The sequence below is a fragment of the Thunnus maccoyii genome, chromosome 7 (assembly GCF_910596095.1).
Source record: "Thunnus maccoyii chromosome 7, fThuMac1.1, whole genome shotgun sequence".
In the NCBI taxonomy this organism is placed as follows: domain Eukaryota; kingdom Metazoa; phylum Chordata; class Actinopteri; order Scombriformes; family Scombridae; genus Thunnus; species Thunnus maccoyii.
The window spans coordinates 16,120,982-16,147,978 of record NC_056539.1 but is presented as its reverse complement, the minus strand read 5'-3'; the positions used below and the strand labels follow the sequence as shown (position 1 = coordinate 16,147,978).

At 41.4% G+C, this 26,997-nt stretch overlaps 2 protein-coding genes across 3 annotated transcripts in view; one reads left to right on the top strand and one right to left on the bottom strand.

Moving 5' to 3' along the window:
• The first annotated feature begins 39 nt into the window (after window positions 1–39).
• sin3b (SIN3 transcription regulator family member B) lies at window positions 40–16,746 on the top strand. Its single transcript, XM_042417664.1, has 19 exons — window positions 40–818; window positions 2,069–2,175; window positions 2,654–2,807; window positions 4,145–4,510; window positions 4,952–5,107; window positions 5,383–5,511; window positions 5,700–5,789; window positions 5,946–6,064; window positions 6,233–6,446; window positions 7,157–7,273; window positions 7,462–7,700; window positions 8,314–8,497; window positions 10,786–11,656; window positions 12,480–12,649; window positions 12,744–12,917; window positions 13,267–13,359; window positions 13,486–13,580; window positions 14,942–15,140; window positions 15,321–16,746. The coding sequence occupies exons 1-19, from the start codon at window positions 708–710 to the stop codon at window positions 15,555–15,557; spliced, it is 3,825 nt and encodes a 1,274-aa protein (XP_042273598.1). The 5' UTR covers window positions 40–707; the 3' UTR covers window positions 15,558–16,746.
• The window catches only part of xpr1a (xenotropic and polytropic retrovirus receptor 1a), a 72,853-nt gene continuing 62,288 nt past the window's right edge, over window positions 16,433–26,997 (bottom strand). For both annotated transcript variants that reach the window (XM_042417665.1, XM_042417666.1), the window contains exons 13-16: window positions 23,405–23,571; window positions 23,184–23,323; window positions 22,813–23,037; window positions 16,433–21,823 (exon numbers count right to left, since the gene is read on the bottom strand). In XM_042417665.1, the coding sequence (XP_042273599.1) occupies window positions 21,766–21,823; window positions 22,813–23,037; window positions 23,184–23,323; window positions 23,405–23,571 (590 nt within the window). In that variant the 3' untranslated portion in view covers window positions 16,433–21,765. The remainder of the gene's footprint in view (window positions 21,824–22,812; window positions 23,038–23,183; window positions 23,324–23,404; window positions 23,572–26,997) is intronic.

Sequence of the window (26,997 nt, the reverse complement as noted above, 5' to 3'; positions counted from 1 at the left end):
TGCAAAGTTGTCCCAAACTGCGTCTGTTAGCTCCGCATTGAAGAACAAGCTGCATTTTGCTCGTATGCTTCCTTTAAGAGATGTATACGTCCAGCACTGGCCCAGTATTGATCTGTCTCACTGTCATCGTTGATCTTGTAGCCAGCTGCGGGTGCAGTGTGAAGTGTTCAGCTATCGTTTTGCATGGGGTAACATTGTTCCTTTGTAGCAGTGGAGGGGGAGTGGAGCAATCTGATTCTTGTGAACTCAGCTCCTCCCCTCGATGCGCATGCGCAGTTTAATTTTTCACTCTTCTTTTTTTTTCAATTTTTCACTCCTACTCTGGCTTCCGGACGCCAAGACTAGACCGCTGCCGCCGAATTTAAAGAGACAGTCGATAGTTATTTTAAATACGATAAACGGCAACCATTGTCCCTTTAGCTTATTTGCCGACGCTTCTTGCCTCAGCTTGTTTAAATCGATGGTGATGTTTAATCAAAGTCGCGGCGAGTAGCAGCTTGTCTGTCATCACCCTCCACTCTGCTGGATTTTCCGTCCTTTTGCGCTGTGCCGAGACTGTCCAGCCAGGCAAAGTAGGGCTGCTTGCTGGCAGGCTGGCTTCCCGACCGAGAGGAAGGTTTGTCGGCTAGCCAACAACTGGAGGTACACCGAGGCTTCCCTCTCAAGTTGTGGTGGTAGTGGCTCCCGAGCCTCCCGTCGCCGGGATAATGGCGAAGATTCAGGCACACAGCACCGCGAAGCAAATAAACCAAATTCAAGACAAGCCTTACGTTATAACACAAAAGCAAGTGCAGCAGCAGCACTTCCAGAAGCTGAAGGTAAGAAGAACAACGGACACGACAAGGGAAAAGTCCCTCAGAGTCAGAACCATTTTGTTCGTCGGATCATTGCATTGGATTTTAGGCTTTTCTGTGTCTCCACTTAACGTCGAGAGTAGTGAAAGCAACGGCTGGCTAACGTTAGTTAGCTCGCTGGCCTATTAAAAGTAATTCATTGCTCAACAGCCGAACATTGACATTTAAGGTTAAATGTGGAAGCTGTATTTTATTAAACAATATCTGAGCAGGCAAGTCGAGTGAGACAGTTAGCGGTAGTTTCTTATTTACGGTGTCAATAACAGCTACTGTGAGCAGACGTTAACTCAAACCTCGGTTGTGGGAAGTTCCTCCTTGTTCGGGTTTTCAGCCACCCTGAACAAAGTGGAGGACGTCAGCCAGGCTAGCCAAGAACGGCTATTTCACTTGATTAGCAGCTTCATTAGACATGTCTTTGTTATCGCAGTGTTTGAATTTCACCGTACTGTTTTTTTGCCAGCACGACACTGTTGGCTGTGGACCAGCAGTGACTAAACGTATTGTATAAATTTGTATGTGGGTAGGTGTTGTAAGTGTTAGTGGAGTTATTATCGTCAGTTGACTGGCTGTTGGCTAACGTTAGCTACAACAGCCCTCTTCAGATGTGGACTATTTGTGACAATGCTTTGTGTGAACACACATATATATTTTTTTTAAATCGTAGCCTAACCTAGCTTGGATGTTGTAAATAAAGAGAGCTGTGGTCCAGTGAACAAAAGCTGCTCCGTGTGTTTTTGTACTCAACGTTTATTTATTTATTTACTTGTACAGCCTGTACAGCTAACTAGTGCATTTGTTGATATAGCACTTCAGTTAGACAATGAAGACACCAAACATGACCTGTATAATAAAATTATAATAACTACATGATTATATGATGTATATAATAATAACGACACGATTAAAAAATCCACAAATTGAAATTCTGCAATGAAAATAATTACATTTGTTAGTCGCACTACCTGTAATTTGAGTATTTGCCTGTGTAGCTAATTATGAATGGGAAACAATTTAGCCATTGATGTGTAGAAAAGCCATTGTTTGATCGAATAAGTTAAAGCTATCTGAGAGCTGGATTAACACCTTTTTTGTAAGATCCTGCTTCACTAACAGCCCAACAGGATGTTTGTCAAAAAAATGCTCTGTAAGTTCAGGTGGGACTGATTGTGCTTTGTGCTGCATTATAATCAGATTTTTTTTCCTCCTATGTTTAGGTTGAAGATGCCTTGTCATATCTGGACCAAGTCAAAATCCGTTTTGCAAACGATCCTGGCATATACAACAAGTTTCTTGACATCATGAAAGAGTTCAAGTCGCAGAGGTATCTATGGCAATATATACAAGTACTTAACACGCAAGTGTAGTAAAGTAATGCACAGAAAAAGATGCTACTCATCACCATCTACCCCAAGAGTAGCCAGTTAGACAGTTTTAGTAATACATTTTTAATGAGCTGATTCCTCATACAGACTCATGAGATGGTGATGGCGGAATTTGATTACTTTGCAAAACATCACAACCCAGGGATTAGCCACATATTTTAGGGCTATTATCATTGAGTAAGAAACTGTGGCTGACACCCTACTCTAATCATCAAACACTTGATATCATCTTGAAATGTAAGTGTGGAATAACAGAATTTATTGTTAGTTATTCAACTGAGAAGTAAGCTGGATGACACTTTTTTTTGATTAGGAGATGGTTGTCCTCTCGCAGCACAGAGGAGAGGAATCTAATCATGATAAGCTTCTGTCAGCCAAACCATTTAAATGTCTGTGTCTGCCTGATCTCCTTAATAGCATTGACACACCGGGTGTGATAAACCGTGTGTCACAACTCTTCCATGGACACCCGGACCTAGTCTTAGGCTTCAACGCCTTCCTACCACCGGGGTATCGGATAGAAGTCCCCAAGAATGGAGTGGCGTTCCTCCAGTCTCCATTCTCAACACAGGTGAGATACTCCCTCCCCCTCACACACTCGAACTGGATAAAAGCTAGATCAGAACTAGTGCTTTATTTACCTTCAACCCTCTAAAGGTGTCTGTCAGTAAAAAAGGAGGATGTGCTGAAAGTATTGAATTGTTTTAGTCCACAGAACTTTTCCACAGTTTCAAACAATGTCAAATATACCGTGCTGAATTGTACAAATATGTACCATATATAAGATGCATAACTATGGCTGGGTATCTACCCATGTCAGACAGGCTCACGGCCAGATTAACCTGCTTGGGGCAAAAATGAACTGTGAACCTCAGCACCCTTCATATTCAACTTAGTAGTAAGTCGCTTAAACGGAAATTTATTTAAGAATATGCACCATGTAAATAAAAATATTGAAGTTATTGTAAAGATAGTGACACGGGACCCATCTACAAGACAAGGCATCAAAAAGTCCTTTTCCATTTATATGTTTATATGAATCAATTAAAGTAATTCCCACACAGTGAACTTGAGGCTTTTGGGGCCCTGGAGCAGTTACTGGCTTTGCCTGGTTGGTAATCCAGCCATGTCTACAGTCTAATTCAGATGATATATGTATAAACTGTCGACGAATTTATAACGATCTAATGCACTGTGATTCAAACCTGATTCAATATTGATTTCATTAATCTTAATTTCAGTTTTAATTAAGGCCAGTTTTGATATGATTTGATCTTTTTGAATATACGTGAATCAAAGTGTTTTGACTGGCAGTAACTAAATAAAAACCAAAAATCCATATTTCCTTATTTCTAGCACTAGTCAAGAACGAAATGCAAACTGAGAGATTTTTGTGTTCAGGAAGTGGATGGATTGAGTTACAAATATGACTGGGCTACTTGAGTAACAAGTGTGTGAGTGTGTCATGCATACATTAACAGACACCACACACACGCACACATGCGTGACGTTTTTATCAAAATTGTTTGACAGCCATACCAGTTTTAGAATTCATCACTGAATACGGTTCAGATGTGTGTTTTTGATTGACTAGCCGGTTAATGACTGAATTACCAGTAATCTTAACACCTGTATGAATAACACAGTGGACATCTTTCAGTTTTATTGACATAATAATGCATACATTAAAATGCCATCTGGTTTTTAAATATCCATTTAACACCGGGACGAGAGGGGTTCAAGTGTTTTATATTTCTGTAGCAAGTGTATGTTAAAAATTACCTTCAAATTTTAACCTCCATCTGGTTCACAGGCAGCTATGTTCAACAAAAATGAGAGCACAGTTTGCTCCAAATGATGCACCTCCAATCCTAAAGCTGAACCTCTTACCATTTGTCATTTATCCAGGTTTCCCCCACCCAACAGGGGAAGAGTGTCACCAGCTCCACAGTGACCGCCACCTCAGGTAGTGCCTCTGCCTCCAGCATCGAAGCCGGACCTGCCCAGACCAGTGAAGTCAAGGCGACGTCAGCAGAGTCCCTATCCTCATCAACTCCAGTAGGACCTCCAGAGCCTCCCAGCAGACTTTCCCTTCCCTTGACGAGCAGAGAGAGCCAGAATCAGGCAACCACCTCGTCCGTGTCCCCGCCTGCCTCAGAGACAAGTCCCGTAGAGTTTGACAGTGCCATCAGCTATGTGAATAAGATCAAAAACCGTTTCCTGGACCACCCAGAGATCTACAGAGCCTTCTTAGAGATTCTTCATACATATCAGGTATTGTAGAGATAAATCTTATGATGAAGTTTTAGTTGCAAATTGTGACATAGACAAGTGTAATTTTGGTTACTGGTAGTTATTGTGTTTCCTCCTGTTTCAGCTCAAAGATTTTGACCAAATGTTATCATAGCATTTCAGCAAAGCAGAGTCTAACATAACTGGTATTCTAGTGAGAATCCCTCCTAATCCCTCTAACATTTTAAAATGAGAATTAAACAAGCAAATCAAAGGTCAGAGCTGAGGGGTTTTGTCTAGTATCAAATTTCAACATCAGTCTGCTCCTTAGAAGACAGTCAGTGTTTGTGTCTTCTGGATTAAGAGTATTGGCCTTGTGTAGCCAGGCCAGAGAGTTGTAACTTGTCTCTGCTGTTTCTAATTGAGTTTGATTCCTCAGCACCTATTTTTAAAATCAATTTTTTCCCCTCCATCAACCCTCAGAAGGAGCAACTGGAGGTGAAGGAGAGCCGTGGCAATCGAGGCAGCAGTGGGATGACGGAAGATGAGGTGTTTTCTAAGGTTGCCAGTCTCTTCAAAGGACAAGAAGACCTGCTGGCTGAGTTTGGACAATTCTTGCCCGATGCCAAGAGATCACTGGTCAGTGAAGCAACAGATGGAGATTAAAAATTGTTCTGTTTTCAAAATACGATACAGATCATAAATTATAATGTTGCATAAACAATTTGCTGTCAGTCTTGTCACCAGAGCAAGCTGATAACGTTATTGTTAAATAATTAGGATTGTGCAAAACATGTAGCTTTTACACACTATTCTTTACAAACAGTAATTGAAAGTATGTTGACAAAGCATCACAGATAAGTCCAGTGAAGTAGAACCTTTATCAAAGATTCTGTGCGTTTTCCCTCCTGTAGTTCACAGGGAGCTCGCTGACAGGAGGGAAAGAGCAGCTGAAAAGGCCGGAGGAAGAGGACACGATAACCAAACAGAACAAAAAGAGACCCAGACCCATACTACTGCAGCACATGTCTCCACTACTCAAGGTACCACAGTGTGAACTCTCTCTATTTAGACTGACCGCCACAGGCAATGTACCGATGTATGTATACATGTCCTTGATCTCAAAACGTTTCAGCAACTTTTTGTGATGTCCCTAAAGCAACAATTCAAATGCTCCAACTATTATTGACTCTGAAGAAATTAACTTTTGATTTCTTCTTTTTTAATTTAGAAAAAAATGAAGTATTCGTGTACCAAAGATCAGTCCTTTGCTTCAGTTGGCAAACATGGAGTCTTACGGGAATTCTCCTTCTTCGATAAGGTGAGGCATCAATCTTGACTTTCCTTCCTCATTGGTTCATGCTGTTCCTTCCTTTCGTTTCCCCTCTTCTCTCTATTGCTCTCTTTATGTGTTTCTTTTATGTATTCTTGATTATGTGATTGGTCTAAGTTCCTTGTCAACCCACACATCATTCAGGTTCGCCGCCTGTTTAAAAGCCAGGAAGTGTACGAGAACTTCCTGCGCTGCATCGCCTTGTTTAACCAGGAAGTAGTTTCGGGAGCTGAACTGCTACAACTAGTCACTCCTTTCCTGGGGTGAGTAGAAGGTTGAACTGGATAAATGTGTGAAATGGGCGGATATAATGAGAAATGTGGATGAATACAGTGACTGGGTTGGTGGGAGTATTCTGCAGGAAAACACTTGGGTTTTGGTCAGCTGTTCCTGATTTCAGGTCTCTCATGATTTCATCCATCTCCTCACAGGAAGTTTCCTGAACTGTACACACAGTTCAAGTCATTTCTGGGGGACAAAGAGCTCTCTCATGCTGTGTCAGGGCTGTCGGATCGCTACATGGAGGGGGGAGGGGGCAGGGAGGTGGATTATGCCTCCTGCAAGCGCCTGGGGTCCAGCTACAGAGCACTGCCCAAGACCTACCAGCAGCCTAAATGCAGTGGGCGCACTGCCCTATGCAAAGAGGTACATCCACTTACATTTTGAGAGTTATCACTAGATCAGTGCATATGCTTTGGTCCCCTCCAAACAGGTTTTGGGATATAAAAATACACTGCTTGGAATAATAATTTGTGTATGATATGGTTTTTAACAACACGTTTCAGATAACTTGTTAAAAACATTACACTAAATTACTACTAAATTACAGCTATTCCTTCCCCAGTAAAGAAAACCAGATGCTATGAATGTGCAAATATTTTCAGATTCAAAAGTTTAATTGCTGGACATAAAATGCCTGGTACTTCAGGGAAAAGTCTATTCTTAGTGTATGTGCACTGCAAGTTTATTTTCATACTGGACCTCCACTGGCTCCAAATGAGCTGTGATGTCATAAATCATGCTTGTAGGTGCACGACTTAAACTCTGATTTTTAGTGAACTCCTTCAGCAGATTAATTTGAAAACAGCCTTCTAGTGTCAAACTGCACATGAATCATTCTGCACAGTGAAGCTCAGGCAGTCAAGTGAAGTAACAAGAAGAAGAAACAGATGTTTTTGAGTGGAGGGGGACTTTAATTTAGCAAATGATGGAATAGCACATCATTATTAAATAGTTTCCTGTAGAGAGATTTCTCTCATTGATGGTTTTCTGTGTGTGTGTGTGTGTGTGTGTGTGTGTGTGTGTGTGTGTGTGTGTGTGTGTGTGTGTGTGTGTGTGTGTGTGTGTGTGTGTAGGTACTGAACGACACCTGGGTGTCATTCCCCTCTTGGTCAGAGGACTCCACCTTCGTCAGTTCAAAGAAGACTCCTTATGAGGAGCAGTTGCATCGCTGCGAGGATGAAAGATTTGAGGTATACCCTACAAACATTTCACAGTATATTTTTGCTTCTTTACAGCTCTCATCAGATCTTGTTTTTATAAACATCACAAATTGTTAAATCTCATTGCAACCCTGTTATTGTTAAAGAGATTATAACCTTCAGCACATTAAGTACTTTTGTCTATAGTCTAAAGATTGTCTGTAACTCTCCACCCCAAGCTGGACGTGGTTCTGGAGACGAACTTGGCCACCATCAGGGTGCTAGAGAGCGTCCAGAAGAAGCTGTCCCGCCTTTCACCCGAAGACCAGGACCGATTCAGATTAGATGACTGCCTGGGCGGCACCTCTGAGGTCATCCAGCGTCGTGCTGTTTATCGGATCTATGGTGACAAGGCCCCTGAGATCATTGAGGGATTGAAGAGGAGTCCTGCTACCGCTGTGCCTGTGGTGCTCAAGAGGTCAGAGTTGTTGTCTCTTTTTCTTCATCAGTCAAACGTTGAATGAAAGAAATTCAAAGGCTGAACTTCTCTGTTTATGTTCTTAATGTTGTCTGAATAATTTAAGTTCACAGGCGATCATTACTTCCTACTGTTTATGTTCATGCATTAACATCATGGTTAATTAGACACATTGCTAGAATGTTTTAATTTTCTTATGTTTATAAACATTGGCAGTATGGTAATGAGATTGTCGCTTGTATTTAGACACCACATTTCAAACAATTCATTTATATTACCAGCAGGGAGTTTTAACCTGACTGTGTGATGGAAATGTTAATTTGCTGACAGCATTTGTAAGATCCTTGTACGAACATGCAATGATCTCTGTGTGTCCTGTCAACAAAAGTGAACCATAACAGCAACAGCTATGTCTAAAAATGGTTTATTGGTCTATTTAATGTACTGTACATATGGACAGTGACATGTTCACTTCTACAGATACTTAAATTCCTACATTTAAACTGCCACATTCACAAACAAGTGCAGTGACACACACGTTAGCATGACATGTTTCATAAACATGGCTGTATCTTGTGAAGTATTTACATCGAAGTTGTGCTGTCTTCCACAGGTTGAAAGCCAAGGAAGAGGAGTGGAGAGAGGCCCAGCAGGGTTTCAATAAGATATGGAGGGAGCAATATGAGAAGGCTTACCTGAAGTCCCTCGACCACCAAGGAGTCAACTTCAAACAGAATGACATGAAGGCCCTGCGGTCAAAGAGTCTTCTCAACGAGATTGAAAGCGTCTATGATGAGGTAAAAACTTTCTTCCTGTCAGCTTGACATTAACCTCTTCCACTACCCCCCTCCCTACCGTAGACCCATTTTTGTCTTTTTTTAAGGGGGGGACAGGGGATCTTTAGGGGGAGATAGCAAGTCAACAGTATGTAAGTTGTATATGTCATTTGAAAGCTGGGATCCTGAAGATTAATTTGAGATGGAGCTCAGCACTGTGCCAGGTTTTCTGTTAATGTTATCTGTGATAAACATTGTGTTTTGGTTAGGCACCTATTCAAATTTTGTACGTTTTAAGTGCTTAGAACATTATGATGGAAGTATATGATGACCATCCCCATGCTCAGTTATGTTTCATAAGTTGTTGCAGCAATTTTTGGGTTGATGCCATTTGTTGCATAGATTTGGTGCAAAATGTAACAATTTTTGACAACTCAAGAATTGATAAAAAATGGTCAAAAATCCATCCAAAATACCACATTAAGACACCAAGACCTTGAGGAAAACCATAGAAAAATTCATGCTGTGATTTGGTATCAAAAACCTTTGACATTTGGAGATTGGATGGTGAGCACTCTGGAAATTACTCAGAACCCCCTTACTGTCAATATACCTAGGGAAGCCATACATGCTCTGAACTCCTGAGGTCTCTAGTTTGTGGTTGTAAAGTTTCGTGAGGCTGTGATTATTCTTGAGGTCACAATAGGTCATTTTATACAGTCAGTCCAATTTTCAAAAAATTGTCTCACTACAGTGAAATGGCTATGATGGAGACAAACATCATCAAACATGCATACAGTTTGGCTCATTGAATCCACAAGAGTCTCTGCTTTCCAGTCAAATAACACATTTATACTGCATGCAAAAAACTGCAAGAGATTAGCATAAAGTGGGCATGTCTGTAAAGGGGAGACTCGTGGATACCCATAGAACTGATTTCATTCAGATATCTTGAGGTGAAAGGTCAGGGGACCCCTTTTTTAAAATGGCCATGCCGGTTTTTCCCTCACCAATATTTTGCCTAACTTTGGAGCATTATTTAGCCCCCTTCCTGACAAGCTATCATGGTACCACTGGATGCTTTAGGTCTTCTAGTTTCATATGATACCAGTATCTTCACTCTAGGCTTAAAACTGAGCGCGCTACAGCCTCTGAAAGACAGTCATGTCAGCTGAGGACGCTGGCATCCTGGGGAGTTTAAGAGGTTAAAGACTCCATAACATGAGTTAGAGGGTGTGGGATGTCGGATGACAACACTGTATGATGTCATTGTTATTTTGTATTTATTATACTGTCAAGTGTTGACGTTATGTTGCACACTTTACTGTGTAGTCAGTGCAACATCACTCTACTACATCCTCAAACTTGAACACAGACTTGACTCACATCTTATCTGGCAGTTGTAGCTTATTGTATGAGAAAACATTACACTCTTGTAACTGCCTTGATGTTTAACATGTTGTCTAAACCCTGATATTCAACGTTCTGAGGCATAAATGCCCAGAGCCAGCGCTCGGCCTGTAGAGTATCCGAGCCTTGGTTGTAACAGTGATCCCCAATAATTTTTGACAAAAGGTCAATAAGAAGTTACTGTTGATCAGTACGCGGTTTATAGCTCTTGATGATCATTACACAAAATCCTATAGCAGAGAAACCGATGGCTTGTTATGGAGTGACAAAGAGCAACGAGATAAACAAAGCTGTAAAACGTAAAGAGAGAGGCTCCATCACAATGCAGCAGATTCAGCTTTTGAAAATATGGAAGTGGAGATCAGTAACTGACCTTCTGCTATAGAGTGGAAATGAAAAGACCTCTTTGATAATTTAAAACGTTCAAGTGCTTTAAATGAGTGTGAACACAGTTGATAAGCGTGACAAATGCAGTTTGTTTATAGAGAGCGAAGCCTGAAATACAGATCATGTTATTGAGTCTTTGACACGTCTGCTGTACTTTTCCAATTAACTATAAAACTGCCATTACGAAATGTTTACCTGCATGTCTAAAGTTGAATTGAGCTTCGAACAGTATTAATCAAATTTTTGATTTTTTAAAGAAAATATATATGAAAAAGAAATCACATAATTTGGGTGAAAACTCTCTTTCTCGGATTCATTTCCTTGTTTAGTGTTTTCCTTTTCATCCATTTACATGCATTGTTGCCTGGATGATGATCTTCTCCCCTTAATGTTTGTTTCAGGAGATTTTCTTTATTTCTGAGGTCTATGAAACTTATTTAAAATCTCACTGTCACTGGTTGTTTTCCTAAATTTGCCCACGTTAATCTTTTGCCTTTATGTGTTTATCTCAGCGTCAGGAACAGAGCACAGAAGAGGGCGGCGTTGGTCAGCAGGGTCGCAATGGCTCTGGCTCAGCCTCGTCCAGCGAGCCTCACATGGTGTTTACATATGAGGACAAACAGATCCTGGAGGACGCCGCCTCGCTCATCATCTACCACGTCAAGCGTCAGCCCACCATCCACAAAGACGACAAGGACCACATCAAGCGCATCATCCAGCACTTTGTCCCCGACCTGTTCTTCTCCCGTCGCGGCGAGCTCAGCGACACAGAAGACTGGACGGATGAGGAGGCTGAGCCTGAAGAAGGAGGAGAGAGAGGAGGAGGTGGAGTGCCGGCGGCAGCACCGGGAGGAGGAAGTGGTAATCCTAATAATGCGTCGGGAGCGGCAGCATCCACAGGTAGTCAGTCTCAACCTCAAACTGCCCAGTCACAGTCCCAGAACCAGTCCCAACCCCAGCAGCAGCTGAACGGCGAGTCCAGACGGAGGCGCTGCAGCCCATCCCAACCCGTGGACACCGAGGCGTCCACCACCTCCAGTAGCATGAGCCAGCCCGCAGCGACCAGCGGGTCCAACCCTGGATCTACACCCATGGAGACGAGTTCAGGTGCAGCCGGGGAGAAGGTGGACCTGCGCGACCCTGAAGCGGAGCACCAGAAGGAGCTGGACGGCGTCTACAACCTTTTCTTCGTCAACAACAACTGGTATTTCTTCTTGCGGCTGCACCAGACTCTGTGTTCGAGGCTGCTGCGGGTTTACCGGCAGGCGGAGCGGCAGCTGCTGGAGCACCGAGCTGAGCAGAGCAGAGAGAGGCTGCTAATGGCGGAGGGAAGGAGGGAAAAAGCATGTGACCTCGCCATGGAGCTCCGCCTCAAACAGCCCAGTAAGTTCAGCTACCTGTTATGCAAATTTTAAAATAGCCACTTTAAAAGGCTTTCATTTGAGTTTAAATCAACAGCTTGACTCAACACGGACAAATAAGCACAAGATTCTTCAGTTTTTATAATCATAAGCTGTAAAAATGCTTATTATCTCAGTAGGTTTTAGTTTAAATTGAATCACAAAGTACAATTTAATCAAACTTTTCTCAGTCAGTCGAGTCCCTTAAATGTAAATGTCTCAGGTTTTATGGTGTTGAGTGATCGTCATATGACATGGTGCTCCATGATAAAGAGAGAGGCTTGTTTGAAATATTCCAGATGTTTACAAAGATTCATATTGATAATAGATACACTATCGGTCTTTATTTGACAAAGCTTTTTATAAGTTTAGTACACTTTTGTGTGATATTATGAATTTTATAAGGTGTAGCACATTATCTGTGTTTGCTGTCCTGAGTGTATTTGCAAGATAAGTATTGAGGCAATTCAAAGATTTTAAGCAATATAAAGCATAAATCTTTTACTACAGGTGTTAAAAAGTTATTACATTACAGGTCCTGTGGTGCTCTGTTTAAAGCACTTCAATCTCTTCCTAATTCAGTTTTCCAAGCAGCAGAATAGCAGAAACAAATGTCAGCATGTTGAATTAATGATATCCACACTCAACTCTGCATTTGAACTCAAGTATTTTTTTCATGTTAGAGACAAAGACAAGTCCTGTCTCTGTCTGGATAGATCCCACGCTGACGCTGTCCTCTCAAACACATTCATGACGTCATCAACTCAGAGTTTTGTAACAGATGCGACGTCTCTCTGATTCCGCAGGTGAGGTGGAGTTGGAGGAGTACTACCCAGCCTTCCTGGATATGGTGCGCAGCCTGCTGGACGGCAATCTGGACTCAACACAGTACGAAGACACGCTGAGAGAGATGTTCACCATTCACGCCTACATTGGTTTCACCATCGACAAGGTCATTCATAACATCATTCGGCAGGTAAGAAAAGTTTACACACGTACAATTTACCAGCTTCATGCTTTTTTAAAGGTTGTGACATCAACATCTACTCCTCTACTTCGTTTCCCTTCAGCTGCAGCACCTAGTGAGCGACGAGGTGTGTCTGCAGGTGGTTGATCTTTACTTGGCGGAGAGGAAGAGGGGGGCAGCGGGGGGGAACCTCTCCTCGCAGTGCGTCCGAGCAGCTTGGGAAACCAGCTACCAGTGGAAAGCTGAGAGAGTCATGGCTGAAGAGAACTGCTTCAAGGTGAGAGCGAAGTCCTGGACCGCATGTTTGGCCCTGACATTTTCACTGTTGTTGTTTTCTATTTTTTTGCTTTTTACTGCAGTGGAAATACTGTTTATTATTAAGCAGCAATTTCAGATGATAATAAAACGTACTACTAATATACAGCCGGTTGTAAAACTGCAAGATGGAAACTATAAACGCACTTAAACTACATAAACCAAAACTGTCAGTTTCTGTCTTTTGAAGCAAAGCGTTTAACAGTTTTATTGTGTTCTGTATGAGCTTCAACCCTGTGTGGTTTTATCCAGCTGTAGTTAATAGATTTATATTTGATTTAATTATGTTTCTTTGTGCTTTGTATCACCAGGTGATGTTTATTCAGAACAAGGGTGATGTGACGATGACCATCGAGCTGCTGGACACTGAGGAGGCCCAGGCTGACGACCCGTTAGATGTACAGGTACACACGTCTTCTTCAACCATTTAAATGGTCGCTTCTCCCGCAGGCCATTTAAGAAAACGTCAAAATCAATAATTTGATTGAACTGAGTAAAGTTGATGGAACTTGCTGTGCTTCATCCCGTAGTGTTTGTCAAGCTACATGGAGCAGTTTGTAGGAACGGAGTCCAGTCTGTGTTCTCAAGCAGAGGGGTACTTCTTCAAACCTGTATTTCTGCCCAGGTATGGCGCTTTAACTCGACACAGACATTTCTATTTCTACACTTTTAGTTCTTCAAAGCAGCTGTGATCAATATTTCACTAATGAAAAATGTATCAAATGATGATGTGTAACACGAGAGGCGTCGCTCATAGTGATGAACCTACAGAGAAGTATCACCAGCACCTCTCGGCTTTACGGAGCTTTATAGCGAGTTTCAGTTTATTGTTTAGCTGCAACTTTACTGTTTTCAGTCTCAGTGCTCAGAGGAAAAGCTCTAAAAACTCACTGTATAATACTTACTCAGCACCACACGGCAAACAGACACAGTCAGAGATTAGCTGGTGAACATAGTGGAGCATGTAAGAGCCAGATATTTCCCTCAGGAGTTGATAGAGATAAAAACAGAGCTGAAGGAGAGTGAATATTGGACTTACATTCACCAGGTGGACAGAAACACAACTCCAAATGAATGATAAAGTTGCTCCGTATCTACTGGATGTGTAAATAAGCAACTGTTTGCTAACATGTTCACCATGTCAACTTATAAAGTTGTGTCAATGTTTTGTTCACAACTTGTTTCCACTGCCCCCAAGTGGCCATATGATATCATATGATATCAGTTATTGCAGGTTTAAGGTTTAGATACAGTAGATCACGTTTCATTTTCAATGCTCTAATTTAAAGGCAGGTGTCGTTTTAGTTATACAGCCAAGTCAATGTGTGTCCACTCTGTCCAACAGATAGTTTTGTCGTCTTGTTGTTTTCCTACTTGTTTTTCAGATATTTTGTCCACAGTATATAAATATTTGAAACACTTTTTTAATATATGGATCTAATATACTATAATGGATCTAATGCACAACAAAGTTTGAATTCCTGCACTCAGTTTATTGAAGATCACATTTTCAATAAACACAGTGCTGAGAGTCTGTAGGTAATCAAACTAAATTAAACACCAGCACACACTGAACCAATGTAATTCTGACAGTCTCAACAAAAACTAAATAATGTTCATAAATTTAAACTTGCCGGTGTGTTTGATTGCATTAGATTGTGCAGGTCTTACAGTTTACTTGTATTTCAGTGTTGCTACATTTTAAGCACAAGGATGAAAAAAAAATGCTTTAGATAGGATGTGATCGGTAAAATGTATTTTTGTAACTTTACTGTCTGACTGCACTTTGAACAGAAGCTCTTTATTTAAAAAGGCGAGTAGTTCACCTTCGCCTCATTATGAGCCAGTAAAGTACAGAGTGCTAAAGGTTTCTGTTCTCATATCTTTAGTGTCACATTGTTGTTACAGATCCACCGTCTCAACAATAGATAACAATGGATAATGTTTGTAAAGATTAACAGGGATTAAACGTGTCTTCTCTCTTAGGAACCTGCGTCGTTTCCGTCGCTGGCAGGTGCAGCAGGTGGAGGCGATGCGCTGCAGGAGAGAGTGGCACCGTCAGCTGGGCGTGGAGAACGCCGGGAGCCTGGACTGTCGCTTTAAACTCAACACCCACAAGATGGTGTTTGTCATGAACTCCGAGGACTACATGTACCGCAGAGGGGCGCTGGTCAAGGCCAGAAAGGTAGGAGAGGAGTCTGTGTTTAATTTCAGTCGTTAGTTTACTGCGTATTTGTGTATTTTCAGTGTTTGGTGAACATAAATGACGACACGCGCCAGAAAACTCAAACCCTGCTTGTTAAATCTTGCTTCGTGTCTCGGAGATGAAGCACTGACAGTCTTTTCCTCCTCTTCCTCCAAACAGTCGCAGCACAGAGTGGCGGTGAACCAGCACGAACGCTTCGACAAGTGGCACCAGGGCTGGCTGGCCAATCACGTGACGGCCTCGGCTGAACGCTCGGTGCAGAATTGGCTAATGGGCGAAGAGGAAGAGGACATGATCCCCTGCAAGACCACCTGCCTGTCGACTGAGGTGAAAGGGCAGACGGTCAACAGATACCAAGTTCATTACAGCGGTAGCAAAGCGCCCGCCTCTCCGTAGAGGCCCGTGTAGAGACGGACGTACACAGGACGTGCGTGCGCGCGCACACACTCACACACACACACACACACACACACACACACACATACACACACACACAGGTAAATGCATGGACGTACAGGACATTCATACACTAAACACAGACATACAGCTGCAGTCCCACTTTCTCCACCTTCCTCCACACCACTCAGTTCACTTTCACTCGTTGGATGAAGAAACTTGGCAGAGACACAGTGCAGGACTCTGGACTGTGAACAAGTGAGTCAGTGAACGAGTGCACAGTGAGAGGAGTGACGACGTGGAGGAAAAAAAGGACCAAGACGGGGCGGTGAAGTAAATCAGACGAGCGTTAACCTCGGGATGAGTCGGCACACGATGGCACAAAAAAAAAAAAAAAAAAAAAAACGGAGCTCATCACCCTCAGCATCCTCATTCTAGCTTCTCCGGTGGCACTAAAGAGCTCGAGACTGATGGACGGAGACGGTTGATCAGAAGCGAGAAGTTATGAGATCATGGAATTTGTTTCAGAAATGTGAATGTCTGTTTCTTTCTTTTTTTTTTTTTTTCTTTTTTTTTTTAAAAAGTCAAGTGTAGTTTTTAGCTTCTAAAGCCAGAGAGCCTTCTGCTTGTTGGTTGGTTTATATGGAGAGATAATGGTAAACGTGTGTATGTATGTGTATCCTGCTCTTTTCATTTTGTCTGTTTGTAAGCCCAGTAAAGGCTCCACAGCTCTAGTAATTGCATTATTACTGTATGTGCATATATACAACAGGGATCCAGTGTTTTTATATATGCATTTACACGAGTCAATTGATACATCTAAAGATCACGTGGTTATTTACAGTGTGTGCTGTCAGCCAACTCTTGATGTTTGCATTTTGGGGTTGTTTTTTTTTTTTTTTTTTGTATTTTTTCCCTTTTTTTTTGTGTTGTAGCTAAACAAGTTATCACCAGGGCAACAAGGAGTCCTTAAAATGAATTGGTTTAATATTGATGAAGCATTCAAATTATGTATCATACTCATGATTTCACCAAATGTTTACTTCGCATTGTCTTTTTTTTTTTTTTTTTTTTTTTTTTGCATACTGACATTGAAAATGAAAGCAAAATATCAGTGTTAAAATAGAATGTATAACATTTATCCTGTATCAGTTATCATAAAATAAACAACCTAGTTGTGACCTTCTTAGACGCTGATCGGCAGGTTTTCTGTTTGTCGGCTTTAGAGACATACTGCAGACTCACCAGATGCAGCTCTAATAATTGCTGAGTGATGCTTTTTTTTTTTTTTTAATCAGTCAAATCTTGCCACAAGGTCCATTAGTTGCTGTTCTTGAGCTTTCAGTCGTATGACACCATCTTTCTCAGCAGATAAACTTTTGCCCAGTAATGTTTTTATGAGCATTTGAAGGACTTAAAACATGTTGGCTTAAAAACTGAGATTTTAGATTTATATTGAGTCAAACTCCATCTGCTGAGGAAGACCATGTGATGTGATTGAATGGTCCAGAACTGCTACTGAAGGACCCAACTGCTGTTTCTGAGGTGAACTTTCAAGCTCAAGGGACACAGCTGTTTTTATTTTAAAAAGGAGTGATTGTTGTGATTATGAGGGTTTGTTGGACGGTGATTTGTTGTAAAGTTAACTGTGTTCTTTTCATTTTCGTGGGTTCTTTCTCTTCGCAGAGAAGCAAGATTTTCAGGCTTTTCAGGATGATTCACTCGTCCCTGTTGGCACTCTGAACATGACTACATCTCTCCACACTGCCAGTACTCTTGGATGAGCTCCTCAACCTTTTTTTTTTTTTGCAAAGAGCTGTCAGTCTTGTCAAGATCGAAATCTTGTCGGGACTCGTCTTTCTCCACCAGAGCGTACATCTACTTTGGCAACATTTAAAAGTGAAGGAGGGTGAATGACTAAAAGCTCAGTTCATGGTTCTAGTCTTCTTCAAGTGCACTGACGTAAAGAACAAAAGGAAAAGCGACTAATAAAGGCAAGAGGACGAGGTCTCTGCGTACACATTAATGCACATGAACCTATATTTACAGAAGTGCATCAAAGCTCCACTGAAGATGAAGATACTCACTCGGTCAGGTTTCTTGTGCACCAGCAAGGACAGAAACCTCCTCTAAAACGAGGCTGCAGTGACTGTAAGAAGGTCACAGGTCAGAACAGTTAAAACAACAACAAAAAAAGAGTCGAGAGGCAGAGCGAGTTTTAAAAATAATCGTGGTTTATAAAACCCAGATATGACAGGATCACCAAAGTGTTTACAGAAATACAAATACCATCAGGAAAACCATCATAGAACAGTGTTATACACTTGACATGTACAAACTACTCTATAAAGGGGATTCAGGGGGGGCGGAGGATGGTTCAGACTGTAAGACATTTTCCTTTCTTTAGTCTTACGTCTCTTAAAATCACATTTAGCCACAATGTATTTATTCTATCATCTCTTCTTTTTTTTTTAATTGTATCTTATCAAAGTAGAACATCCATCTACCAAACTACAGGTACTATCACATTCAGCTAGATTAGAGAAAGGGTACGAACAACATCGAGAGAGGGAGGTTGGGGGGGGGGATGCACACATATCAAGCACTTTAACATCATGGGAGTGAATTTCAGCAAGCAGTGAAAACAAACCGTGATTTTCACCCATGAGAAAATGGGATGTCAGGGCTTCTTATGTCATCTCATCGAACACAAACTGTACAAAACAACCCTATTTCAGGTTTTTGTCGGCGGGTTTTTACATGACTGTGAACACACACTGGTCACTGAAACAATGTGTTTCTCACAGAGAAGCATCTCCAAAAACGCTTCCAGCGAGCAAATGAAGATCCCAGGTCTGTTTATGAGGTATTCATGCAGATCTAGGATCAGTTTTAAAACAGTTTCTTGTTATGATGTGGGTCCTCTCTCTGGACTGGGGTCTGTTCCTGTGCCCTACAGTATGTCAAAGTGCTTCTGTCTGCAGGGCGGTTTTTCACAACAACATCCACAAGATTTTTCATGCACATCCACAAATGTACACTTGAGGGGGGAAAATAGAAACAGTATTACAGCTTCAGGACACAGGAATCTGTCCCCCCTCGTCCACCTCCTTCATGAGCCCCTGGAAACAAGAAGGAATCACCGACAAGATACGAGCAATCACGTTTCTCCATTTCTATTGATTTTTTTTCTTTTTTCTGTTCTTCTATTTTTTTATACAAACACGTTTTCAACAGATTTACACATGAAAAAAGAGTGCAGGATTGTGGACAATCAAAAAGAGCTCCTCATCGCCTAGAAAATACTGCTTGTCTCGGAGCACAAAAAATGGCAACGTATGAAAATCAATCATTGTCATGGTGGCTACAATGATCGCTAATATACACATCATGTAAAATAAATGAAGATCTATGTACAATGTAAAACAAAAGCAGCATGCAGGCAAGACAACAGAGCCTTTTTACAAAACTATCTGCTGTAGAGTTGTGCTCTCCGACACAGGACAGTGGTAGAGAGAGGTAATGTGGGCTGTGTGTGTGTGTGTGTGTGTGTGTGTGTGTGTGTGTGTGTGTGTGTGTGTTTGTATGTATGTGTGTGTGTGTGTGTGTGTGTGTGTCATGTATGCCCTTGTACAAAACATGGCATGTGTACGGGGAAGCTACCCATCTTCTAAACTTTAACAGATATAAACACAGCTTTCCATTTCACATCGAGCTCATTTTGCACACAAGAGGCCTTTCAGTCTTTTTTTAGCCGCTACGGGGGAAAAAACACAACAAGTAGCAGAAGCAGGACTTTCTGTAGCACATTTGTCTCATGACTGGCTGGTGGTGACACGGTGTTGCCACAGGGAGGAACACAGGAGTGGAGAGCGGAGGGTCAAACAGGAAGAGAAAGTAAAACACACACAGCAGCATTAAAGACAACATCATTGCTCTGGAAGCCAGGGAACACTTTTTAAATTACAATTAAATGTGGATGTCAGGAGTACAGCACTTTTTTTTCTGGTTATCATTCCTAATTGTACTAGATTGTACTAGATACACAAGATTTAACAAATTCACAACAGTTTAAATCCACTTTTTTTCTTTTAAATGAATGAGGCAACAGTGAACATAGGAGATAAATGAACAGCACATATCTGGGATGCTGGATGGAGGCTGATTCAGAAAGTGTGAAACATGTCAGAGATTATGAATATTTTCTGTTAAAGGTCTCTGAATCAGTCGGGTGATCATGTGACCTGCTCTGCGTATACTGTACTAGTAGTTCTCAAACTTTTTCTGTTACATCCCATTTTGGAAGGTGAAAAAAAAAACAACATTTTGGTTAAACTGTTATCCAACGTTATCTAGCACTTTATCTGCATTTTTATTGTGCATGTTTCTGCTAATTAAAAATGCAGTTTAAACAAACTATCAGAGAATCTTCAGCTTCACTGACAGTCAACATGACAGATAAGTTTTTTTGTCTTTGCTCAATAAGCTTAACTTGTTTGTCTTTTCTTCCCTGTCAAAAATCTGTCCATGTTTTAACATTAATACGTCGTTTTGGTGTTTGAATGAATCTCGATCGCCTCGATGGCGTCTGAACACTTGTTTGATTTTCATACCTTCATGAATCAGATTCATTCAGTTTCTCCCCGCTGGTCCCGCTCACAGTTTGAGAACCACTGACATTTAAACTCACAGCTTTGATTAATTAACAATTCAAGTTTACACCTGAAGCAGAACATCACATCACTCTGCTCTACACAAATGTTGACAGTAATACTATTAACTAGTCATATTACTGAGACAAGACAGAACCTGCCTGTTAAAACAGCCAAATAAAACACATACGTTTACAAAAATAAAACAAACTCTCCAATTTTTTAAATTAATATTAAATAAAATACAATTATAATAAGAATCTTTTAAATTCTAAAAGGTTTTAGGCTCCGTTTCCTTTTGCCTCTCACCCAGGCAGGTTGGATGGACAAAGTTATTCTGAACCGCTGACACATTCATAAAAATAAAGCTTTGGCAGTTAATGCAAACAATAGCAATGCACGTAGATATACTGTCGCTAACAGGGCACTTAATGATGACATGACACAACGATTCACGCTTCATTTTTGCACTAATCTGAGATTTGGGATAAACGGGGAAGTCTAACTCTGAGTTTTAGTAGAAACATGGCACAAATCTAACCGAGAAAAAACATTCCAAACGTTAGAAAATACATCAACAATCATCGTGTGGATGCTCCGACTAGTCTCACTAGTATAAACAACACATGTAGAAGTACTTAACAACTATAATAGAGTAATAATGCACATCAAAATATATATATTACAAAGCAACTTCACGGACTAGAAACGTTTGAATCAAAACATCCCTTTTGTGTACAAGTAAGGTTTTTTTTCCCCCATGTTTGTGTATTAAATGCACTTTTCCTGCAAGTGCCTCCAGGGTTTGTGATCGTACACTGACTTTATTACAACTCAATAAACCAACAACCCAAAAAAGAAGGAGTATAAAAAAGAATCAACAAGCTGAAACCAGTTGATTTTGTTTTTGATATGCTGTGACGTGTGTCGAGTCCTTCCTCAGGTTTTCTATTGATTAATATTTAGTCTTTTTGATTGGCTTGTGTTCTCCCTGTTGATCCTAGTATAGTTAAAAAGACTTGTAAACAGTCGTATGTAGCCTAACTACGTAGCTTCTTCCTAAATAAATCCAGAAAAAAAAGTAAAGAAAAATCTAAAAGAAAACATCTCAAAGTAAACAACACATTTACTAAAAAAAGTCAGTTTTAAAAAAGAAGAGAAGATCCCAGGGCAGTGTGGTCTTGTCTTGGCGTCTGTCCGTCTGTCTGTATGGCTGTGTGGCATTAGCTCTCTCCTCTACTGTAGCGATGTTACACTGTGCTTGTGCTTCGGCAGGTTTGTGTTGTTTCTGTACTTAGAAAGACCTCACAAGGATATAAAGATGAGGTAAATTCTCACAAGTGAGGGCGGTATGATGGTCCTCACTGATTTAAAGGTTTAGACTGAAGGTTTTATGCTTACAATGACGAGAGAGAGAGAAGGGCTGAGGTTGGGTGTTAGTGAATGAGGTCTTTATAAGTACAGTAGGTGTGTGTGTGTGTGTGTGTGTGTGTGTGTGTGTGTGTGTGTGTGTGTCTGTGTGTGTGTGTGTGTCTGTGTGTGCTGTCGCTGTGGACTCAGCTGAAGGCCTCGTCATCCGTGTCTTCAATAAGCACCTTTGTGTCCTTTTTCGATCTAGAAAAGAGGATTGAGAATGATTATAATCTGACAAATTGATCTTTTTCATTTCATATCAACAGTTCTGTTGTTTTATGTTGTATGTTTGTTGATATTTACATCTTGAAGTGTGTGACGTTGTTGTATTTTGAGGTGTGATTTGTTTTGGGTCTTTATAATATATTTTTACCTTGTCTGTGTTCAAATCACTCAGTCTTCTAGTTTTTGTAGTTCTAATATTTCTAAAATATCACGGATAATGATGGAAATAAGTCTAGGTGTATGTCCCTGACAAAGTCTGATATGTTCTATATTAAATATTTATTATATATGAACCAAAATATATATGCAAAAGAATATGGAAATTATTTAGTTTTTTATCATCTTATATTTGTCACAGAAGACAAGTGTATAATCACTTATAGCAGCGTTTCTATGGTGTTCAAATTAAACTTAATACCACAAAGAAAGCAGCTTAAAACCTTTGTCACAGTCTAACTGGTCAAAGACTGACGGAAAACCTACAACTATTTATCAAGTGAATGAATTTATTGACATTTATATCAAATTTCTCTCAGTATTTCCAGCTGTATATGATTCCTAGTAATATAATGAATCGATTAACGATCCTAGATAAATGGAAGAAAATAGACCAATTACAAAAAGACTAATTTCAGTTCATTTCAATTTTTGCAAAACTCCCGACTCGTCCGTTTTGAGTGAGTTTTGTAGCTACTGTAGTGAGCAGTAGTGACTTGTAGTTTATAGATGCAGAACAACAAAAACATGTTACAACTAATGTTACTGTCTACAGCAGGCAAGAGCAAATATTCAAGACCTTTGCAAATGATATTTGAGAGTTTATAAAGCGTTCTACAGCTTTTTTTTTGTTGAGGAAACTGAATAAAACGGTTTTGATTGTTTTTTGGTCAATAGTGATTTGTATTTAGTCTTTATAAATCATCTTCAAATGAGTAGCTGATGTCAGTGTGCAGGTTGTTTCTTACTGTGAGGAGGACAGCAGGGGGCGTCGGAGCGACAGGCTGTAGGACCTCTTCCAGGTCTTCTTGCCCGAGCGGTTCCGCACGCCGTCCTCCTGGTCCATCATCTGCTCCAGCAGCGTCTGGTCGTCAGCGTTGAGTGGCGCCACAGAGATGTCCCGCACCGCACGAAACTCACCACAGTTATTCAGGTGCTCGTTCTCCAGACGGAAGAAGTTCCACACAAAACGCCTGCAGAGATGAAGGTGAAGAGGACGATACAAGTGCGGGATTTGAATTAGAACTCACTCTGGGTGGTTGTGGGATTGTCCATCATGGATGTTCAAATTCCTGATGATTAGAGCATCATATGTGTGTGTCCAGCTGTTCAGACCCACCTGAAGACCTCCAGGGGAGCCAGCACGGTGGCTACGATGTCGCCCACAGAGTGAATCTTGGTCATCGTGGTCAGAGAGATCTGGATCGTCCAGGCAAAACGCAGGATCACATCTTCTAAAATGGCACAGTAGTAGTAGGCCTGAACACAGCGGAGACAGGGTTAGGTTGACGGTGTGTGTGAGTATGTGTGTGTGTGCGTGCGTGTGTGTGTCTCTACTACCTTGTGTGGGTAAACAATTTCTTCTCTGAGGAAGGTGTTCTCTCCGGCTCCGCGGTCAAACAGACCCCAGTCCATACGCAGATCCCAGATCAGTGTGTACAGGGAGCTGACGGTCGAGAACACGATCAGCAGGTAGAAGAACATGTCGGCGTCTGTGTGTCCTTGCTCTGGAATAAACACACACACATTACTGTCAGTGAGTTCATCTTTTTAAATACGTCTTGAATATATTTTCAGAATCTGTTCAAAGATCTGACACAAAAGGAAAAACCTGTATTTATTTTCAAATGAAGCTTCACAACAACTGCCACCTTGTTCAAGTCAGTCAGCTGCATGACCACTAGAGGGAGCCCTCCTGCCATTAATACACTACCAATGATGGACCGCAGTCCTGTGGACATCTGTCAAGTTTAATTCACACTTTCCATGAGGTCTACACCGAGATTCATACACTTACATGATTATCACCTTCCACCAGGTGTCATAGGAAAGGGTATTACTACAGTTACAGACAGTAGCTGAAAAAATGTGTCCAGTATAGCAGCTGTGCAGATCTGACTTTCAGCGTTTCAACAAAAATCCATTAATTTGTGTTTCCTTTCAAAATGCAAAGACTTTGTTTATACATCCAGTTTCTTTGATTAATAACCAAGATGAATATTCATTAAAGTGTCCTGGTTTCCTGATAAAATGAGTTCTGCCTTTGTTTCAGTCTGTTTCCTGTGTCCTGTTTGTTGTATTTCATTGTAAACAGGTTTAATCATGTGTTGACATGACAGCAGTCGGCCGTGCTGTGTGCATGTTTGCAGTGACGATGGTAATAATTATTATTTGCAGAGATGCCTTCAGCTGAGGACTATTTAACAAGTGCTTGTTTTTTGATGTATTATGTCTAAATGTGTGACTAGCTGTCTGTGTGTCTGTGTGGGAACATGGATGTGATTTGCTCGTTCCTTGGTGGCTGCTGATATATAAATCAGTGCCCTGTAGCCTAACACAAAGATTCACACAGACGCAGCCACCAGACAGAGACAGGGCTCGGTCCAATCCGTCATAGTCACTGCGTCTTCCTGCTACCAGCCAACGAGACGCCGGGGAGCAGAGCCGGGGACGTTTCTAACAGAGAATTACTGCTCTGCTCCCACAGTCCTGCTCTGTTAACTGCTGCCGCCTTTGTGCTGCTGCTTCTTCAGCTGAGCGATGGGATGCAAGTAGTCCCCCACGGCCACGCTGAGATTTCTCAGTCGTAGATTAAACTTAGTCCTGGACAATAGACTCTTTTCAATGATGCAATCTCCTCTGTTGGTAAAGTGTTTAACCCTTCAGTTCCTATTAAGGATGATGTTTGTCTCCACTAGGCTGGTTAGACACTGTGCCATTAAAAGGTTAAGCACAGTGAGATGGACATTGATTGGATGCTCAGTAGAGGCGAACAGTGGTCACTGACTCCTGTCACACACACTCAATTGCTAGTAGTCTGTCACACACATACACATACACACAAACACACACATACACACACACCCGAGAGATTACAGACTATTAGAGATGGAGCACTTCAGCAGAAACGGGCTCATTTTATGCAACAGGCCCACTTCCCTCAGACGGAAACAATTTCACAGCAAGAACAATCAGTCCCTGCTATTAGACTAATCTCCCTCATCTGTTGCCATGGCAACCCCCGTTCATCAACAGGTAGTTAAGAAACCTGCACCTTGAGACCACCCAACCAAATGTATTCGTTCCAACACTATCCAATCACAGATCTCCATCCTCGACATGTCTAGAGATGTTATTGAGATTCAGAGGATGAACCTTTATCTTTGGGTTAACTCAGCTCGTGTCTGGCTCCAGATGTGAATATATTCTCTGTAGCAGCAGTCTGTTTGGCCCTAGCAGAGGTGAATTAGAGTTCAGGCAGAGAGAGAGAGAGAAAGATTTGACTCAGAGAAGTGTCTTTTATCTTCATCTGTTAACGTGTGTGTGTGTTTGACTGATGGTGTTTCTGCGTGTGTTGCGATTCCTCTCCTCATAATGAACGAGGGGTCAGTGCATGAAATGAAGTTATAAAAGCTGTTGGCTCTGAGCTCATCTCCATTCCAGCAGAGTCCAGCAGACATGTGTTCAGCCCCGGGCTGGTAATTACACATCTCTCCTCTCCTTATCCTTTATCTCCATTTCCTACCATCATCTGTGTGTTTTGATATCTATTAAATCTGTGAATTTCAAATCCATCTTCCTCACTTCCTGCTGGTGCTCTCTTGGTTTTCTCTGTTACCTCTTTCCTCTCTATGTCTAACCTTTTCATTTATACCTCCCCCTCTGTGCTCTATCAGCTCTAAATTTACTGCTCCTCCGCTGCAGCGTGACTCAATTCATTCCCGTTCCTCACCTTCAAGTAAACCTCTTACAGAGACCAGCTGGACTAATGTTCCTCTTTGGTCATGGTCGTTTCAACTGTTTTTTGATGTTGATGTCACAGACAGAGGGATGTCTTGCTTTGACAAACACTGCTGCTTTCTTCTCTTACTCATAATATCTAATTTATATGACATGTGAGGATCAGATTGTAATTAAATCTGTGGATGTTTAAATATCTAATTTCCCCCTATAAACAGTTATTCTTTATCCATCTGAAGCTTGCTCTGTTCTTTCTTTCCGTGCCAACATCCTGCTCTCTCAGCTCTGCCTGTCCATGAGATAAATCCCTCAGGTTTAAATTAGCATTAGGTCTGTAACTCCCTTGCATCTAAAACAGCAATAACTCCTCAAGCCACTGTACATAAAGCTGAGCCTGTATTGATCCTGAGTAAAGAATCTGCTTTATTGTCAGGTCTCTCACACTGTATCGTACAGAGTTTGGGAATTCTGCCTAAACCAGGAAATCCTCCGTCATCTCTCTGGTTACAGGTCTCTAAGCATCTGCTGAGATTAGAGTTTCATAACAGTGTCCAATCAGTTACTCACAGCACTGAACTGAACGTTTCTCTGAGGGTAGAAATCTGCTCTGTTTGCTGAAAGCACATCAAAAATGAATCAACCTCAAATCCCACATCAACACAGCACAGCCGAAAAAGTTTCCCGGTTTCTCAAAACTGTATCACATTTTCCCCCTTGCACACCGGAGAGTAGACGGCGCCTCGTTATTTTGGAGATTTATATGTGCAAATGGAAGCTCTGGATACTGAATACCACTCAGTCTGTTCCTCGTGATTTATCTGCTGCGTTTATAGTTTGAGTATTTTGCCTTCCCGGAGCTAAATGTGGCCGATTCCAGGAAGGAATGAGGTGGTGAGGCAGTGAGGTCATACAAAAACCATCAGGGCCATGATCAGGTTAGCAATGAAGGTGACACAACGACAGACAGACAGACACTAGGACCTCTGCCAGGTGCTGACTTCATCCACCTTTTACAGCTGGAGTCAGTGGTGAGAACACGACACCACCCAGCTGTCTCCTCTGGGCATCATCTGTTCTGTCTACACTGAAACTACAGCAGGTATCAGAGGTTAACTGGCATACTTTGTACTTTTATTGCTGCTAAGGCTGTTTGTGCATCATTTCCATATCTGGTTGGAGGATATTTTTAATAT

Bases quoted from the DNA above. Each gene is read 5' to 3' on its own strand.
- sin3b (XM_042417664.1), top strand. From the start codon at position 708: ATGGCGAAGATTCAGGCACACAGCACCGCGAAGCAAATAAACCAAATT. The intron at 7,701-8,313 runs GTCAGAGTTGTT...TGTCTTCCACAG, and splicing joins GTGCCTGTGGTGCTCAAGAG to GTTGAAAGCCAAGGAAGAGG. The intron at 15,141-15,320 runs GTAGGAGAGGAG...TCCTCCAAACAG, and splicing joins CGCTGGTCAAGGCCAGAAAG to TCGCAGCACAGAGTGGCGGT.